At 40.3% G+C, this 20,597-nt stretch overlaps 1 protein-coding gene across 1 annotated transcript in view; it reads right to left on the reverse strand.

Moving 5' to 3' along the window:
- The window catches only part of Lrrk2 (leucine-rich repeat kinase 2), a gene marked incomplete at its 5' end in the record, with an annotated part of 132,600 nt that overhangs the window by 21,002 nt on the left and 91,001 nt on the right, over positions 1-20,597 (reverse strand). The window contains 4 exon segments of the mRNA XM_013505951.1: positions 3,570-3,730; positions 8,804-8,994; positions 15,929-16,029; positions 19,995-20,141. Coding sequence (XP_013361405.1) covers positions 3,570-3,730; positions 8,804-8,994; positions 15,929-16,029; positions 19,995-20,141 — 600 coding nt within the window.

Raw genomic sequence — 20,597 nt, forward strand, 5'->3', positions numbered from 1 at the left:
GCCTACTCATGTCTCCTCTGAGACACCATAATTCACCCACACTGATGCACACAGTCAGGGTGAAGGCACGGTGGTAAAGACTAACATAAAACAAACAAAGCAAAACAAAATTTAACAAGTATGTGGTTTTTGGCTTCTCAACAAGTTTTCATGTTAAAAGATATAACCTTAACAAGAAGATCCATTAAAAGAAAAGGATACAGAATTGCTTTGGTGGGGGATGGGGCAATGGTAGTAATGGTGGCAGGTGTTGTTATTTAAATTTGAGGCAGAGCTGAGGTAGCTAAACATATTATAGGCAGTCAGACAGGGCCAGGCCCTCGAAGGAGCCAATATAGAAGACAAGATACCTTGCAAATGGAGACATACTTGTTTCAGGCCAGACCTCAAGATAAAAGACTAAACCAATGCACCCACATACCTCCCTAGGGATGGACATCAGGGATTGATATTCTAAATAGGTAGCGATCACCTTGAAGAGTCACAGACCCCAACCCCTTACAGGAAAAGCCCCCGTTGTGCATTCATGACTACTTGCTGTGTGACTTGCTTCCCCACTTGATCCTGATTCAATCAATTTCACCTGAACAATTATACTTGTAATCTTATTGGCTGACCACAGCTTTGTCCCAGCTCATGTCCACCTTGTGATTTCCCACTGTCCCCCACCTTGGATCCACCTCACCTTGTGGTTTTGCTGTATAAAAGTCCCTAGAAAAGACAGAATCTTGGGCAACCCACTAGGGTGCCCTTCTGTCCGTCTCTCAGACAAAAGTTTTCTTTCCCTCAATAAATATGTTCTGCTCTTAAAAATAAATAAATAAATAAATTTGAGGCAGAGTTTAGGACGGAGATAACTAGAAGTGCTCCACAAATAACAATCTTAATAATAAAGAGAAGTTTGGTGATATATCAGGAAAAAACATACAGTATATTAAATAACATAGGCAAAAAGTGGGCAGAAGAACAGAAACCAGGCCCTGGGTATTTGTGTCATGATCTTTCTCCACGTTTATGTTGCCGAAAGTCAATACTGGACACCATAAGTGATCTAGGGCAAGCATCTGGCTTCATATGAAGAATCAGACGGTTATAGAGTTTTACAAAGGTTTCGGCCAAGATGAGGAAGTCACATACCAAAATAAAAGGCTGTAAGTATGAACCCAGTTGAGCTGAGCTGGCTGCTACTGGCCTAACCACTAAGGTGAGTAGCAGAGCTCAAATCCAGAAGCACTTCAAGAGTCCCCAGGGAAAGCCACTGTCCAAATGAATGGACAAGAAAGGAACTGCAAGGGCAGTCTGGTCCACCTTAGGATCCCATGGAAATAGTGACAGATCTACAGAGACAATATCACTATGCTGTGTGCTCTTCTCCTGGCAATTCCACCCTTAAGGTTTTTTTTTACCAAATCTTCAGTTGACAATATTTGCTACGCTACTGATTATTAATGGTTCCGTTCTTTTGTTTTGCTTTTTGATAACTATGATTGAATATTTAAGTCCTTTTGAGTACATATTAGAGTTGGATGTGGTCTAGGAAAAAGGCCATAGGATTTAAAGTGAAATACCCCTGGAATCAGTTTTTATTGAGACTGAGTTATCACATCAGCCACTCACTGCATGGTATAATATTACTGAGTCTAAATGTTCTCGTTTTACAAATGAGAAAATAATAGCAAACTTTCAGACCTGGCACAGAGACAAGAGATTTTGTCTGTAATGTGACTGGCACACAGCAAGTGCTCAAGAAATGGTAGTTACTTTTATTATTATTTAACAACCTAGAGACATTCTCAACTCACATATATACTCTGATGTGTTTATGACAATGTTTCCAAAATATAACCTTGCAAAACAAAAGGCAGAATATATTTGGAGCAAAAATAAAATCAGGCATTGGAATCTAGGGAATCTCAGCCATTTGCTTATCTAAGCACATAAGTTGGGGGACAGTGGAGCAAACTAGAACCTCTATGCCAAGTGAGATATCCTCTAAGTCATTTACTTCTGTTCTGGGCATGAGCTGCAATCACCCAGTTGACATCAAGACACCTCCAACCTTATTTACAAATAACTCACAGCATATTGGTTGACTAAAGACAGAGCTATCCTTTCCAGAATGGATATCAACTCCCGCAATTTTCTATTCCCTGCTCAAACTGCAGTCTGAAGGATAAGAAGTTTATACTGATGTCTGGCTTTGTGATTCTATCCTATGAATCAGAACGTGAGATTCTGATGAACCTGGGAAGAGAAGCAGAGGGTTGCTGAGAAGCAGCTAGGGATCAGGGTCCCAGAGGGTGGACAGTGAGGTGCAAAGCACGTGCTGCATACAGGGCCATGAAAACACGAAAGTATATGATGACACTGGAAATGAATTTTTACCAGATAGGGTCAATTAACAGGAGTAGTAATAAGATTCTTAGAACAAGCAAGACCAAAAAAAAAAAAAGGATTGGGGTGAATATAAAAGCAACAGTAAAAGATAAGAAAATGATGTCAGACCATAGATGTAGCGGTCTCCAGTGTGGGCATGGAGGAGCAAAGAGGAGCACACCATCTTTCAGCATGGAAGTATTAACACTGTACAGATTACAAAGCAAGAAAACTGAAATGCAGTGTATAAAGCCCTACACTCTCGTATAGACCTAAAATAAGAAGAAATTGTGCTTCTATCAAGAACTTCGCGACCAGGACAAACCCAGATCAAAGCTTTTATCTAAAAGTCTTGGAGCCAGAAGTGTTGGGGAATCTATACTTTCTATTTTTAGGAAAGCTAACAGTGATGCACATACCCTACATTACATCAGCCTTCAGAAGTGTCAGGGCCAGTCCCACCTACTCACCTGTTTATGTTTCTGTGGTAAAACGTCACACCTTCACAGTGAGTATAAGAAATAAGGCTCATACGATCAAGAGAATTTAGTGATTAAAAATGTCTGAGTTTTCAGAGCTTTTTGAGTTCAGAGTTATGAAAAAAGGATTTGTCTACCTAAATTTGGTTGGCTTCGTTTTTAGCTAAGTGCCAACAGTGCCTATATTAAAGCTTTGTGTTGCTTTTAATATCTCCAGAGCAGCGATGGGGAACCTTGCACAGCTCTCAATGGTACAGACAGCCAGCTGTAGCACGTGTGCCATAGATTCGCCACTGCTGCTCCAGAGTATTTGAAGATTATTAAAATACAACTTTAAAAAAAGTATAATTTGACATCAAATATTCTCTCCTTTGTACTCAGTTTCACCCTAGGACATTACATCAAGCTTTTGGTTTTGGTCCAACGAAAGACAGTAATGACAACGTCAATGAAAGGTTCACCATCATTCAAAAGATAAATACCGGGGCTGGGGATTTAGCTCAGCGGCAAAAGCTCCTGCCTGGCAAGCGCAAGGTCGTGAGTTCGGTTCCCAGTACTGGAGAAAAACCAAAAAAAAAAAAAAACCCAAAAAAGCAAAAGATAAATACCTGTGCGCAGTGTGATAGGCCAGTGTTTCTTCTGACTCTCCTGGACCCACAGTGAGAACACTGGTTATGCCTTCTGAAGATAGAGTCAAGCAAATGCCTGTCCTACCTGGGGTGCCCTCTGACGTCTTTATGCCCATCCTACAGCAGTACTGAGCAATCCCGTAGTCAGCAATCTTGGCGATGACGGCAGCATTGGGATAGAGGGTAAAGAGCAGGACATTATGGGGCTTCAGGTCTCGGTAGATAATCATGGCCGAATGCAGGTATCTGTCGGAAAATGCACAAGGACTTTTATGAAAATGTGATTACAATAAAACAGTTTTGTCATAATTCCCTTCAATCTGTTATGTTCATTATGCAAAACATCAAAAATTCTGCACTCTGACCTTGAAACTACAGAGATACTACAGAAGGAAATGAAAACATAGAAATCTAACACCTCAAGGCAAGGTTATGGTTTTTCTTTTTTTTAAATGGATCAAACCTGCTGAGTGATTTAAATTTTAAAATACAGCAATCTCAGGCAAGGTAACAACTTTGGAGAATTCTCTTTCATATACCTCAATTACAGAAAGGAAATTCTGAATTCTCTTCATGTAAAATGAGTAGTTTAACTATTTTTCAAATATGAATGTTAAACAAGAGGCAATAAGATTTTGTTGTAACTCTATTTAACAGTTTGGATTTTCTTAAACTGAACAGAACTTCATCTCAACTTTTAAAATTCTGCCCATCTTTGTTATTTTTTTCTAAATGTTCTAAGATGTTCTAAAATGTTTATTTCTAAATGTTCCAAAATGTTTCCAGATGTTTCAAAGAATATTTCCTATGTTTCAATAATAATAAATAAAAATAAAAGACTTTTCATTTTACTCTGCTGGAAGGTATGACATCCTGTAAACTCTATTCTGTTATAAATTAAGGTGAACAGAGAACATTTGGACTGAGAGAATGAATAAAATATTGACTTGAGGAAGATGGTTTGGGGGATATTAAAGTCCCTTCTTTTAGAGACCAATCCATGCAACTGTAAGCAACTAAAGTTGCACATTCAGGCAAGGAATTAAAAGCAAGTTAATATAAAACACCGGGAAATTTTAATCTCAACAAGGTTTTATCCATTCTAAAAACACTGTCAGAGTTTACAGTGACCCAACAACTAATTTAAGTACTGCCACCTTTCCTTGGACATCTACAAAATTCAGCTCTGCCTTCTCTGTTCCTCCAATTTCACAAGTATCTTATGACCTACCTTGAAAGAACAATTTTTTCCAGGACTTCATGTAGGTAAATTTCAGTTCTTTGTTTGTGGGTTTTGGTTTGGGCTCAGATTATGTGAGAGAGCGTTTACTCTGCTCCTTCGTTCCGATCATTGTTGCGGGGATTAGGAGCAGAGTCTGTGCTGCTCCAAACCTTCCACTGAATGACAGTCTCGATAGTCTGTGTCATTTAATTACATCAACTAGTGCAGCAGGCTCTCCCTCTTACAGGATGTAGTTAGGCCACCGGACAAAGGGGCTATTCATTTCAGTATGCACAGTTTTGGCTGATAAATAAGACAGACGCACTAATGAAGTTGACCTTAACAAAAAGTAATGAGCTTGAAAGGAAAATTTACTAAGGGCTTATTGAAAATCCATTAGCTATTCTTCCCTTGTCGAAGAGAAAAGCCGGAGATTAAGAATGAAAAAGTTAAAGCCAAGTCATACATCATTAAATAGCACCTGAACCCTTCGTAACGTATCCTCTTTCTGTCTATTTATAGAACAGACTCTTTCAGAATGCTTCCTAAATGCCAAAAAATAGTTAAGTTTAATTTGAAAATAGTATCAGTGGAAAAGAGATTATCTAGGCTAGACTGTTCAATTATATACTTTCATCTTTAAAAATATAATTTAATAGCTTTTAATAGAACAGTAAAATAGCTTTTGAAATAGTAGAAAGTACAGATCCTGCCTTCCAGACAATAATTCAGCCATAAATGATGCACTGAGCAACAATGAATACTGTCAAATATTTTATTAAAATTAACTATATTCAGTTAAATGGTCATTCTTTAATCATGATTATCATCAGAATTTCTAAGAAACCCCTGCCTTCATAACTTAAAGTCCAATCTTATCTCGTCCCAAATAAAATAACTCAAAAAAAAAATAGAATGAATTCATTCTTTCAACAAATATGGATGTGGCATCTAGGAGAGCCAGTCACGAAGACACCCAAGCCATCTTCACCTCTCTGCCCTTAGGAGGCCACCGTCCAGGACAGGCAGGTGCCCGACTAAAGCTACAGACTGTGTAAGCACCAAAGCTGGCGAAGCATAAAGGAAGAAAAGCACAGAGGCAAAGAGATCAAGTGGACGCTCCCTCTGGACCGAGTTTCCAGCTCCAGCGTGAGGTCATCTCGACCGTTTATTTTCAGCACCTAACACAGTGTCCTACATGGAGCAAGGACCAAAGACCTGAGCAAAGCTTCTGCTTGGTGGAGATGTTGATCTTCACAGGAAAGGGGCTATATGAGCAAATTCGCATGGGACAGGAGTTCCCCAGGCAGACAACGATGTGAAAAGACAGGAATGGCAAATGTAAGGACAGAGACATGAATGTCAGTGGAAATTCCCCCCTGCAGAAGGATGCAGAATGCGGGCCGGGGAACGGTAAGAGGCTGCAGGGGGCGCTGGCGGCACACGTGAGGGCAAAGGTGCTACGCTGCAGAGCTGGGATGGACTCTGAGCGCAATGGAGAACAGCAGGAATTTCAGGCGTAATCAGGTTTTTGTAATAGAAGAATGTTCTGATAAGTCCTTGGAGATACTGAACCAAGGCAGCATTCGGCTAAATAAATAGATAGATAACTGACTTAAAAAGCATGTAAAATAATCTCCAGGACCTGATGGACGAGTGGATTCTCACTCCGGAGGAGGAGGACTTTGCTGTGGATGTGACTACAGGAGTCCTGTCACGGTGAATGGGGAACACCAGAGAAACCACAGGCTTAGGGCAGAAGAAAATGGCAAAGGTGCAAACTCAATTTGGAAAATTTTGCAAGATGCAGGTGACTATCTTGATAAATTGCTGAGAATTACAATCAACAGCTGGAAGGACTGGACTAAATTGCAGATGTATTACGGATAGTAGGATTACAGAAGAGGAGAGACGGCGTGTGAAGAAAGGTCTTGTATGCCCTTCTTTGTTTTTCTCATTGTAACACTCATTTTTATACAAATACCCACAAGTCATCTTACAGAATCGGCCCCACCAGGGAAAAAGGCAACGTCACGGTTTTGTTAAACTGAGCCGCGCCTTCTAGTCAGGCCCCTGCTGCTTTGGGAAGGCTGGCACTGCTGCGGGAGACGGCAGAAGCAGCTGCCTGTGTTGTCCACCCCCGGGCCAACCCCTTTCTTTGGTGTGTGGTACAGAGAGCTCCTTCACCCAAGATATTCCAAAGGGCGGGGGTTTTATTGTTGCTTTCTACTTCTGTAGTTATAGCTCTCTGTTAAATTTTGTTTGGGCTAACAAATCTTAATGCTGAGTTTTAAAAATATATTTAATGCTGCTAAAAACATTGATAGCTATCAAAACCTCCGAACCTCTATGGCATAAGGTCTCAAAAGCTCCCCTGGTATTATGCTAAGATTAAATGAGGCAACGTATGGAAAAAAATGTGCTGAGAGCTACTTTACATCGTCAGAAACTGCTGGGTTTGTTACTTAAAGGAAGGTTTCAGAGAACTAAGATGAGTTGTTTTAAGGATAAGATTTTTCAAACAGACTTGAGTAAAAAATAGCAAGTCTTCATTTTATAAATGAGCACTTTAGGGATTATGGGAAAGAATTAGGAAACAACTTGCCCCTGAAGTTAGTTATATTCAAGAAAGAGGCTGACGTACAGCAGCCTAACCTGCATTTTATGAAAATCTGTTTGACATAAGGGTCCCCCTGGTGTTCGAAGGCAGGTATCTCACCTCAAATCCAAATCCCTGCCTTCTGCTGCATTTAAAGTTCTACACGGTCTTTAGTAGTTTCTGGAACCTTCCAGGAACAGAAATCTACTCCTTTAGTGCCTTTACTATACTCTATGTAAACTATTCATATGTAGTTATATGCTCCTAACTTGGTTTTGTGAGGGACTAATTTGTTTTCCTTATTGTCCACTCCCTGTACATTTGCAGATGCTGCCAGGAAGGCATATTCATCACCGTCTCAAAGAGAGGGAAGCAAAGGAACACGCATCCACGACGTGGACACTCTGTACTGAGCACCCTCTTCCTTCTTTCCCACTTTCCCACTCGCTCCCTGCCACCCCAACATATTTCTGAGGCTGCACTGTTCTGGGTGCCGGAGGCAGCACGGCAAGGGAGACACAAGCCCCTGCTACCACTGCATGTAGGCTCTCGGGGCAAGGACAGGCAGATTTCAGAAACAAAAACGTAAGGAGCATCCAGTAGCAGTGGTACTGACATGAAGAGACACAGAGTCACTGGGGACGTCCTCTCTGAGGACAGACCTAGCTACAAAAACAGGAGTAAAATCAAATGAAGCAAACAATTGAGTGCAGTGAGCAGGAAGGGAGCCGGGAGAGGGTTGGTAACAGGAAAAAGACCTCATGTAATTTCCATGGTGGAAAACTGCTCTAGCTGTGGTATCAAGGATAACTGATTTCTTGGGATAAAAACGAAGGCAAAGGACAAGTTGGACAACGAGAGACGACAGAGGCTTAGACTCAAGTGGGAGTGAGAGATCTGTGAGAAGAGGCTGCAGAAAGATGTATTTTAGTTGCAGGGCTGAAAAGATTTGCAGAAATAGTAGAAGTGAGATGGAAGAGAAATAAATGAATGAAGGGTGGCTCACAGTAAAATCACCAGGAAACTATAGCGACAGGGACGTCTCCAATTACTGTGGTACCTCGGTTCACGAATTTAATTCTTTCCACAATCTGGTCGCAAACTGAATTGGACGAGAACAGAATCAAATGTCCCCATAAGGTCAACATTAAACCTAGCCACTGAATTTGATTCGGTTCTCCTCCAATCTTAGAATTATCTAATTGACACCTCGATGCTTGAAAGTCTAACCTGCATTGTTTTAGGGGAGGCGGATCAGAACAGGGTTAGGACGACGTGATCTAGAGCAGAATTCCACCTCTGAGGTACTGCATGATCTTCCTGCTATTATTTTATGAAATTACAAAATTGGACCCAGGAAACAGCAGTTGTCACCAAAATTGCTTGGAAAATACTAGTGAGACACAAAGTTACTGCAAGGCACTGTTGTCACAGCCTGGCAGTGGGCTAGCAGTCACCCTTTTCATGCACTGAATAGAAAATAATATGACCGAGTCACCTCAAGCCATCAGCTACGTGGAGCGCAATCCTGTGCTGCAGGGTCCGGGTGAGGCTGGCTTTGTCCTGCTGGAGCAGGCGATCCAGGGAACCCTTGGAGGCCAGCTCCATCACCAGCATCCGGGGACGAATCCCAGCTGCCAGCAGAGATATCAAGCTGGGGTGGTGAAGGTGGCAAAGTACCACCAGCTCCTGTAAAAATGCAAAGTGATACAGCTGTAACATAGCAACAGCTCTCACCAAATATTCGCCTCCTTCCCCAGAGAGCATGGTTTCCCTGGCGTGACTAGATGACACCAAACTTCCCATCTCTATTTTGTGTTTTTAAAAATATGCTCACCATTTTCAACCATCAACACCTAGTTTTGAAGCTATTCTTGGAATTAAATCTTTAAATTTCATTTTTCTTTTTGTTCTGCTTTTACCAGAACTTCTGGCAGAAAAACAGTATACACAAGTGATCAGACTAACAGGTCATGTCAGTCTTATCTACCAAATTCTGTTAGCCACAGAAGCTGTCTCAGCTCAGGATTCTGAAAGTCACTGCTATTTAACTAAAACTGGCACCTGGCATAAAACCTGTCCTCCATGGTTTAACACCCACAAACATTTCTTGAAGATAACCCTAATCCACAGAAATGTATGGTATGCTCCCACCCTGAAACTCTCTAATGACTCTGCAGTATTCTTGGATGGAAATCCCATGTATTTCCACGCCCCAGTGATCTCACGTGATCTGGCCCTGGGCCATCTTCCAGGCGCCATCCTTCTTCCTCCTCTTCCCTGCACACACATTGGTTCAACTCCGTGCACAGGCTTAGCAACTCACAGCTGCAGGATCTTTGCTTCAACTGACCCCTCTGGCTAGAAACCCCCTCACCCTTCCTGTGACGGAGACTCTTTGCCATTCAGATCTGACCTTCCTCCAGGGCCCCTCCATGGTCCCCCTCCTAAGGGAGTCCCTGAGCTGCAACAGGAAGTAGAGACACCATTGCAGCTTGCTCATACGTCTGCACTGGACACCATCCTTTCTCTAGACCTCCTGACATGAGGCTGTCTGGTCCCCTAGGACACCATGGTGTTTCGATTCCACAGGCAATGTATTCTGCATATTCCTCGTGACTGTGAAACTACAATTTAGCTGAAATTTGCCATTTTATAGAAATCTATCCTTCTAGACCACATTATGTGAGACTACAGTTTCTTTTACGGTGGTATTGCTTTAGAATTCTGTATGTACTTTATTCTATATCTTCTGCTTCATTCTGAACTGTCATTTAGTTGAAATGTACGGCTTTCCGGGCTGTGAAACCGACTCATGTTTCGAACTGTGACTACAGCCGAGCTGCTTCTCTAACGACCAGCTTCAGAGATGCAGAGTATCAGCGCCAATAGCGTTCGTCAGGAAACGAAGCGTCGGGGAGAACTGTGCGAGCTGGAGGAGGAAGGCTGAATACCCTGGGCCTCACATTTCCCACGAAATGGGAAAGCCTCAGACTGAAGGCACATTTGCTTAGGAGCTAAGCACCCTTCTCTCCCAGGTCTGATTGGCTCAGTTGGTTAAAATGGATGAGAACAAGTCATTAGCTCTGTTCACTTCCACAGGCAGTCAGATGCTCAGTCGAACATCCTATAATGGGAACACCACTCACCGATTAAAGAAAGCGGCAAGACAGTGTCACAGATCTTTACCAATCCACAGTCACTGATAGCCTGACCTTCAGAAATGCATTTTCCTGCTTCATCCACCTGCCTAGATAGCAATCAGCTCTGCGCACACTTTGTGTGTTTCGGTTCCCATCAGAGTAACTCAAACACGTTTCGTAAAATTGAAACATATATTGGAGATTAATAGCAAGGTTAGAAAATCAACTTATATAACAAATACTTATGGATTGAAAGAGGGTGCCAGATTTTGTTCACAGACTTACTCCAATACACAAAGTGTTTCATTTTATTTCTAGAACTGCAGTGTGACTTCCGTTACTAATAACCAAAATTTTCCCAGGATATTTTGTATATTCATGAAATTTTTCATTACTCAGAATAACGAAATATTATAGCTGTGTATTTTTTGAAGTTTGCAAAGATTATTTAGATCTAATCGCAAAGAATTTTTTTAATACATCAAGGGGAAAAGTGAGGATGAATAGAGTTCAAAATACAATTGATTTATGGTAAAAACAGAATGAGCACCAAGTTCTACTTCCCCTTTTCACCCTGCTTCTCTCCCTCACCCTATTTCTGTTAGCAGAGACTCAGAAAAACAAGGACTAAATCCCAGTCCAAGACAAGAAGTACTAGAGTAAGTACTGCTGGTTGTGGATTCCCTTCTTTCCTCCAGAAAACATCTTGATTTTTGCTGAGGTCTGGAAGCTTCACCAATGCCACCATGGACTTCGGGAGGAGCTGACTCCAATGGTCCCTCAGGAGAAAGGTGAGACTATTCTAAGTGGTACCATCCTCACTGCCACAGCGATTGGTTCACTAGCGCAACTCTAAGCCAATCAGCACACAGTACTTCCCTTAACATAAGTGCGTGCTGAGAAAATGACATTGGCTCAACTGAGGTCAAGAGAAGTTTCTCTTTTCCACTTAATGAGCTACCGTGTCAGAATTTTGGTTCCTTTGGAATACAAGGTTTAAACCAGGGACTTCTTTGTCTTCTGTGCATCTGATACACACCAGGAAGGCCTGGACCTATGTTACTACAATGAGAACAGTCATCCCAACAGAATGAAAGCAATAATACACCTAGCTTACAGGAATGATGCAGAAATTTGCCAGAACCACTGAATTAAGTCCACCCTATAGTGAGCACCCCTGTGATTTTTATTTTTTAACATAGAAAGTGAAGGTAATTTATTGGATGAAACACATTGTGGGGGTTTTTGAGCTCAGAAGAGATACAGGACAGAGTGGAAACATCTAGAATTCCCCAGTGAGCAATGCAGCAGGAAGAAGGCAGGACATGGGCTAAGGCACAGCACCTCCAGAGGTGGTTATTATAGATTTAGCAGGCCTGGGTGGTCCCTGCCTGTGTAACTCAAATAAAAAGTAGTCAGAAATAATGCCCACCCATTAAGAGCTCATAGTTAATCCTCTTTTCAGAGAGTGGTAAGGGGAACAAACAAATCAACCAAGGTGCAAAAAATTACTCTACAGTTACCTTTAATAATCAAGATAATCCTTTAATAACTACTACATAGAGATCATGCATAGATATGAGAAGTCATCAGAAATACTCTAGGTGGAAAAGAAACAGATAAAAGAGAAAGACCGGTATGAACCCACAAAACAAATGACCTCAGAGAAACCTCAGTCATGCAAGTAACTGAAGTAACTAAATTCTAACTGATATAAAGGGAAATTCTTAACGATATCTCATCTAAAAATATGCCTGCAAAGGTGCAACCAGAGGAAAGGAGGAATTGCTAGAAATTAAATAGATGGTTATCAAAACAAAATTCAGGAAGAAGCTAAATAATAAATGGGGCATTCTGGTAAAGTAAAAATCTACAAGCGATAGTCCCATAACTCACTGGAATTGCAGATAGAACTTTGAGAAGAAATTCAAGAGACCCAGGAGTCTCAACATCTAGTGAATACTCCTGAACAAAAGATGAAAAATAATCAGTCTTAAGAAACTAGCTACAGGAAAAGCAAGACTTCAACTGGTTTAGCTTGCTATTGTTTCACCACCTAACCCAGTACATAGCGGCTACTTAATAAAATCTAGCTAACGATTAATAAAAGTTGTGAAGAAAATAATAAATAACAGAAAAGAATTAATCCATGAAAATGTTCCCCAATAATGAAAAAGATGGAATAAGAAATGACTCATGGCATGGTGCGGTGACAAACGCTTGTAATCCCAGCACTCCGGAGACTGAGGCAGGAGGACTGCCTTGAGTTCAAGACTATCCTGGACTATACAGGGAGACCCTATCTCAAAAAAACAAAATCAAAAAAGTGACTCATGAACTATCTGTGAAGTTTCAGGGTACCAAGGACAAGAGAAATCTAGAAGATCAAATTTTCAGTTTTTAGACAAAAGTTAACCTACATAAGAAGAAGTATTTGATTGACATTAACCTACTCATTAGCAATAGCAGGTACTAAAATAATAACTGAAATTTTCTCCAAAGTTTTAAGAAAAATTATTTTAAGCCTAAATTTCTAAAAATTACAATAGCATATCCACCCATCAAGTATGAAAGCAAAATTCAGGTAGTTTTAACATGTAAGAACTAAAAACATAACCTCAAATTACCTCAAAAGCACTTTTTCTGAAAAAAATTACTTGAAAATAAAAGTCTCCAACAAAACGTAGACAATTCAGCTAAGAGAGCCACAGAATCCAAAAACTATCAAGAGGACAAGGAAAACAAATCTGTGAAACTCTGTAAATAGCCTGAAAATCTGTCTCTTCTTAGAGTAGGAAATCACAAGCGAAAAAAGGAAGAGGGAAGAAAACTGACCCTATTATCCAAGCTACATGATTAAGAATTTAGACAGTAATAAAGCCACAATGGATGGTATATCTTTCCTCTACTGTTAAATAAAAGATTATTAGAAAGTCTAAATAATTCAAAAGACACATAAAAAATAAGGATATAATTGTGACCCAAATAAAATAAGGTCCTATTTAAATTAAAATAACATCTGAATTTAGTTTTTAAATTTAAATTAAAATAAGGTCCAAATTAAAATAAGGTCCTATTTTCAACTGATGATAAATACATCATATAAGTAATCCATTTGATTTTGACATTTGCAATATTCTTAATATAGCAGGAAAAAAAAAGACTAGTAAGAGAAGGTTACTTTTCCATATCTAAGAGTAGAAATACTTTGGTTCTGTACAAATAAGTTAAAGGAAATATCAAAGGTATTTACTGGGTTTGTTTTAGAATCAAACTAAATGCAGAAGGCAAATAATTTAATTGTAATTACAAAACAGAATATAAATGTCATAAACTTTATCCATATAAAAATAATAAACTCTAGAATTTAGGAAGGGATTGCAAAGAGGAGAAAAAATAATAATGATAATTTTCTTCATCTCAAAAAATAATGAGCCAGTACATGCCATTTAGAGTTGGCATACTGAAGAATAAAAGTTTTATTATTTCAAGTTATAATTACTACTATACTAGGAAAACTAACATAACTGATTGTAAATTTTTTAAAAAATTGGGAAACAACCAGGAAAGGCAATTGTAAGACTCAGTATGCTACGTTGGCCCATCTTTTGTAACAGACAATAAGTTCTTTCTAAAGTTGACAGATGAAAGAAAGAAGACAGAGAGAAGGGAAGGAAGGAAGAAGGAGGGAGGGAGAGAGGGAAGGAAGGAAAGAGGGAGAGACAGAGAGAGAGAGAAAGAAAGAAAGAAAGAAAGAAAGAAGGAAAGAAAGAAAGAAAGAAAGAAAGAAAGAAAGAAAGAAAGAAAGAAAGAAAGAAAGAAAGAAAGAAAGAAACAAGCTTAGGCTTTTAATTTAAGATTTCTGACTTCTAATCAAATTCGCAACATGAAATCATGCTTTAAAGTGTGCCTTTTACCCTGAACATACAGAAGCCGTACTTACTAAAACAAAAACCCATTATGTCTGAGTCAGAAAAATGAAAGACAAACATTCTGTAGAAAACACGACCTGAACTCAGGATCTTTCTGGGCTCCTGGTCTGGTAAGGGGTAGAAGCATCTGAAATCTGACTAGGAGAGAACCCTAGGGACAAAACGCGCCCCTGACAGGTCCAAGCGTCTGGCCTCTAAGAACCTCACACGGCTCACAGACTCTCGTCCATGGCGCACGTTTTGAGTAAGGAGATTCTACCCTAAAAGATGAAATGTGAGTCTTCCCCCCAACATCTATATCAGTCTTGAGTATTACAACTATAGGAATTTTCCAAATGCTATCTTTGCTTTGTTTTTTAAGCACAGAAAAAGATTTTACTCCATTTAAGACAAAGTAAAGTTTCACAATTAAACTTTTAAGAGAAATATGGTCATTATTTTACATTTTCACAATCGCATCCAAAATATAGAGTTCTGGGAAATTAACTACATATGACTGTGAGGTAGGGGATTTGGGCTGGTGCAAGCCGGACAACCAACCGGGTGGAATGTATCAGAAGTCATGAAAACCCACCGCTAACCGACAGAGTGAGGTGTTACCTAAAAAGACAAGACATATGGAGACCACAAGACCCACCGTGACTCCAGGCTGAGGTCTGTAAGCCCCGTGCAAGATGGGAATCAGAAAAGCGCTATTTCTAGTCTTTGATTGGCCACTGGTGCTGTGCACCAGACCAATCAGAAGACACTACTTTTAATTCTGCATTTACATATGAGCACACCCAATCAAAAGACACTGTCCTAATCTTTCATTTATATTAGATAAGAAACGAAGAATACTTTTCAATATGCCATTATATATCTGATATGAGAGGCCAGGTGCATTTTTGAAAGACGATTGTCCTGATGCCACATTTATATGAGGTGGGGCTCAACTCAGATATTTTGGATAGGAAAGGATCCTCCTCCTCTTGAGAGAGGCGATCCCCTCCGGGGGTGACGCTGGACAGCTAAGCTGCTTTAGGGAGTGGAAGAGATGGATGGTTTGACCCCAGTGATGTTTGGGCTCAGCTGTAAGAATCAGTGGACCATAGCAGCCTTGGAAAGGCCTGTGTGAAGTTTCTACCTCCTGGATAACTGTTAATCATCGCTTTTGCTTCTGTAGCTTTGCTTTGTGCTGATTACCAGTAGAAAATTGCCCCCTAGGATAGAAACAATACAAAAGTGGAAACAAGGCTTCATCCTGAGCTCTCAGGTGGACACCCCTCACAGAGGAATGCTGGCAAGAATCTGCCCTTGCTCCTCCTCCGTGTCTGACTGTCTTTGGTGGGGGTCCCCCACAGTCTCCTGCTTCACTTTGTTGGGGCCACTGTGAGCCCCTGCCCTGTGAGGTGCACTTCATTTCCTACCTTTCATACATCTATAGCCTGACTGCTTTTTCTGTGTGACTTGTCCAATTCTTCATTTAGGACGCCAAGGACTGGGAAAGAACCCCCCCGAGACATCATCTGTAACAGTTTGATAGAATAATAGTGTTGGATTGCTTACTTGTCTCAACAGCCTCAGTGAAGTATGTTTATTAAAAATCTTCACAGCTACTTCCTCTCCTTCGTAGGCTGCTCGGTAAACGGATCCAAAGCTGCCGTCACCTTTAAGAGAAACACACACACACACACACACACACACACACACACACAAAAAGCACTTAAATGTATCTTTCCAAACAGGAGAAGCAAGTGCGTTTTATCTGTTGTAATTATATCTGCCGCATATAAGACCTATCAGACCCATTTGTTACATGGAGCCAAGCTTTTTCCATGTTTCCCCTGCCTTCTTAGGGAGCTGCAAAGTAAGACACCTGAAGATTCTGCCCCATCTTCCTGTCTTCCTGCTATCACGTTCTGCACCATCACATCGTCCCCCGCCATGACGTCGACCCCGGGCAGAGACCCTCACACTGGTCCTGATCACGCCGACATGGTGAGTCCACCCCCTGGTCTGCACTTCCAAATCGTGCTCACACACCGCCAGCTACACTCATTATCTTTTCTCTGAATTAGTTTTATTCCACCCTCCATCTAGCTGCTCAAAACAAAATAAAATCTTCCAAGGTCTTCTGGAGTTAAAATGAGAGAATTAATTCAAGTCTTCGCCCACGCCCAGCCCCACAGCCAATAGGGAGGGCACTGTGTAGTCCCCCTCCGTAGGTGCAGCATGCCCTGCTCCCCAGGATCCACACCAATATGCTGTTCCTGCGCTCTTAGTGCTCTGCACAGGCTCATGCCCGCCAGCTGGGTCTCTCTCCCACAAAAGGAAATCCCCTAAAATCCCTCTTTGTGTCATTCTCCTATGCAATGCCAAATGATCGCACATGGCCTATTAAATCAAATCGAGTTCAGATTTAGCCCTGAATTCCTTTTCTAGCTCTCTTCTTGTTCTGCGTCTCCTTTAGGTTTAAATTTAGTACTTTTCCTCCTAGTGCTAGTTGACTGTACCTATCAAGGGCTTTTTAAAAATGCTAATGTTTGGGCTCAAAGACTTTTATCAAACTAGTCCTGAGAAACAGGGTCGCTAGGTTTTTTCTTTTTTCCTTTCTTTTTTCTTTGCTTTGCTTCTTTTTTTCAACTAAGGCTGACTGTTCTAGACAAACTGGAATAGTTGAAACACCCTGCACTCCTTCCTGCTGTGTACGTTCAGTCAGTGCCCTTCCTATGTCTTTCCTTGAGGAGTTCTGCTGCCTCATCATCTCCAACTCTGTGGAGCTTATCCAGCCTACAAGAGCTGGTGCACATTGGGAAACCAAGGCCATGATCAACACCATGGATTACTGCTCTCCACTGACATATAATAAATCTTATTCATACAATATCTGTGGTTCCCATACAGTACCTCAAAACCTGGTCATTCAATGGATAAAAGAGAATGAAAACAGAAAAATGACAAGAAAATATAAACAGCTGGCCATGATGATGCATGCCTGTCATCTCAGCACTTGGGAGGCTAAGGCAGGGGAATAGCTGTGAGTTAGAGGTCAGCCTCCTGCATAGCAAGACCTTGTCTCGAAAGGAAAGGAAAGGAAAGGAAAGGAAAGGAAAGGAAAGGAAAGGAAAGGAAAAGGAAAAGGAAAAGGAAAAGGAAAAGGAAAAGGAAAAGGAAAAGGAAAAGGAAAAGGAAAAGGAAAAGGGAAAGGGAAAGGGAAAGGGAAAGGGAAAGGGAAAGGGAAAGGGAAAGGGAAAGGAAAAGGGAAAGGGAAAGGAAAAGGGAAAGGAAAAGGAAAAGGAAAAGGAAAGGAAAGGAAATAGATGGATAGGTAGATAGATATAGATAGGTAGATAGACAGATAGATCTGAATACCCAAACCTGTTATTTCTAAAGGCAAAATTATGCATCTATGGTAACCTTCTGTGTATTTTTGTAAAATCTCCATAATATTCATATGTAATCATACATCATCTTATGCTCAGAAGCAGTGTGTGTTAGAAATAAATTACTTGTGAGTATGTCTTGTATTTCTAATAGAGTAGGTTTGGGGGAGTTTTTTCTTGCTGGTAGGTTTCATGTTTTGTTTTTGTTTTTGTTTTTGAGACCATTTTGCCATTTGTCCAGGCTGGCTTCAAACTCATGACCCTCCACCTCAGCCTCCCAAGTAGCTGAGATTACAGGCACACACCACTATACCTGACGCTAAGAGTCTATGCATGTTAAAAGTACTATATGCATCTTATCATTCTTGGTATCTCCCACTCCATCCCTCCAGTACTCAATCAATGTCTTACTGTTAACAGTATTAATATTGGTGCAAACTTGCAGAGGGGAATGAAGGCTACAGGAAGAGTTAAGTGTAAGCATCAGGGGTGGGTAAACAGGAGCAGGAAAAGAGAAAAAACAAAGCAAGAAGAAGAAAGAGGATGGGTGGGAGAGATGGAAACGTAGGTAACAGATGCATTCTGTTTTGGTGTCCTTCAACCTGGACAGCTATCAGCAATGCAGGAAATATTACCAGAGCAGAGAGAAGGAACACACATAGGGAGAGAGATCAAAATTTCAGGTAGCAATGGAACCAGTGTCATATGAATACAAAGTATGGACTGCTATTGTGTACTTGTGACACCTTGGTAGGAAAAAAATTGAGAGTAAAGAAACCTTTCTAGTCCTACCAAATCACACCATTGAAGTTCCTGTCTATTATGATTCCCCAGAAAACTAACCCTTCGAAGAGGAAATGTACCTGTCTGTATAGTTAAGGAAAAATAAAACACAGCTGCCTCCAAGTAGATTTTTGTGATAATGTTTCTGAATATACTGCTCAATACCTGTCTTAATATGAAGCATGTATCAGTGCAGAATAAAAGAATATTTTGGGAAGCCACGGCTGATGGCTTGGGGGCTTCTTCAGAGAAAGGGTACTCCATATCTGTATCCTCTGAAAAATTAGTCAAGTTTGGTGCTGGTAAAGTTGGCTTTGTCACAGACAATTTTGCATTGTGTGTTAACACACTATTCCTTTTTAGAGTTCCAAGGCAGCTGCATTCATTCTAAGCTTCCCAATCACTGTGAACAATAAAGGTTTGCTTTTCTATGTCAGGTCCCAAATTGTGGAAACATTTGGTTAATATTCGGATAGATTAGGCAGTAATGTATACATATAACAAAACATCATGTATGTGTGTGCATGTGTATATATTTGCAAATTAAAAAAGAAAATTTTAAGAAAACATATTTTACATAGAGGTAACCAGGGGGCTCAACAGGGAGCACAAGAGACACTAAGGACAGTAGCACTCATTCTGGAGGTGGGAAGCCACACAAGGACTCTGCAGAAAGATATGACATGACATATCTTCTGACTGCTTCCTTCAAAAATTAATTATCATTCGTAATCTGCTCAACTTTTTAACTTTCTGGAGTATTCTTTGAAACACCTTTAAAGCCTCAAGACCTATGTACAATGAAAGACTAGAATAAGAATACTGGAATTTGATTACTATGACTTTGCCTTCTTTGAGTGAACACCTAAAAATGCTATATGAGTGCAGTGATTCCATCATGCCCTATTGAAATTCACTGGAATGGTGCTGGCCGGTAAACGCGAACTGTCCAGAATACCAGGAAATGGTAACAACCAAGAGCAGAACTTGAGTATGTTACCAATTTAATGCTTCTGGTTTTTTAATTTCAAAATGCTTCACAAATATTTATGAGAACTCAGTATTGTCTTGTGAGAAATAAAACTGCTACCATGCCTACACAGAGATGTTAGTCCTTATTTATTTTATTTTATTTTTTTGAGATGCGAAATGGCTATTTCACCTCGCCCAACTGCAAGTCTCCTTACCCGCCTCATCCATCTCCAGGCAGCTACAGCAAGTGCACGGTGTGTTTCACAAACACTTGTGCTTCCATGTAGTCCCTTCTTCCTCTTAATTCTAGTCTACATGGACGTGCAAAGCTAAGTCCAGATCTGTCACATAATATTACTTTAAAATGTACCACTCTAAATGAAAAACATTACATCAACTAGATGAAGACACTAAAACTCTGTATGACTAAGGTATAGAAATTATACGAAGGAAACTGCATTCTAATTTTTTCTCAAATTTACAAAGATAGTTACCTAAAAGGAATTCCGGGGCTTGCTCAAATTCCAACTCGTCATTATTCAACATGATGTTCCTGGGCAGGTCAGCCAAAATCAAGTCGGGAGCAATCTGAGATATAGGGACTGTGAGTCTCGGCTGATCTGGGTTTACCAGGAGGTCTCCTGAGAAGTACAAAGGATTTTGTAAAATAAATATAGAAAGATAAAAATAAATTTGTGGAGCTGACTTACAAAACAATCATTTCTTATCACTTCCTTAGAGTTTATTTTTACCAATCCTAGATTTTTCAAGAAAATTTGAAAGGTTTATTTAACATCTACCTACTTAGAATTTTAAAAACTTATTCCTAGGTTCATTCATTCAGTAATAGAATTCGGAACTGCCACTGGCTACATGATATCCGACTAGGATATTATGTATTCTCTACTTTTGCCACATCTACAAATCAGACGTCATATCCCACAAATGTTGTTATCTCCGTCTGTGGTAGCATTTCAATCTCCTTAACAGTTTTATGAGAATGGTGTAGTGTGTATTCCCATTTCACAGACAAGGTTGGGTTACTCAAAGGGCCAACATTCACACCCTCAAATTCTTTTTTTTTTTTTTTTTTTTTT

The sequence above is a fragment of the Chinchilla lanigera genome, unplaced genomic scaffold, assembly GCF_000276665.1.
Source record: "Chinchilla lanigera isolate Chin_1 unplaced genomic scaffold, ChiLan1.0 scaffold00104, whole genome shotgun sequence".
Classification (NCBI taxonomy): domain Eukaryota; kingdom Metazoa; phylum Chordata; class Mammalia; order Rodentia; family Chinchillidae; genus Chinchilla; species Chinchilla lanigera.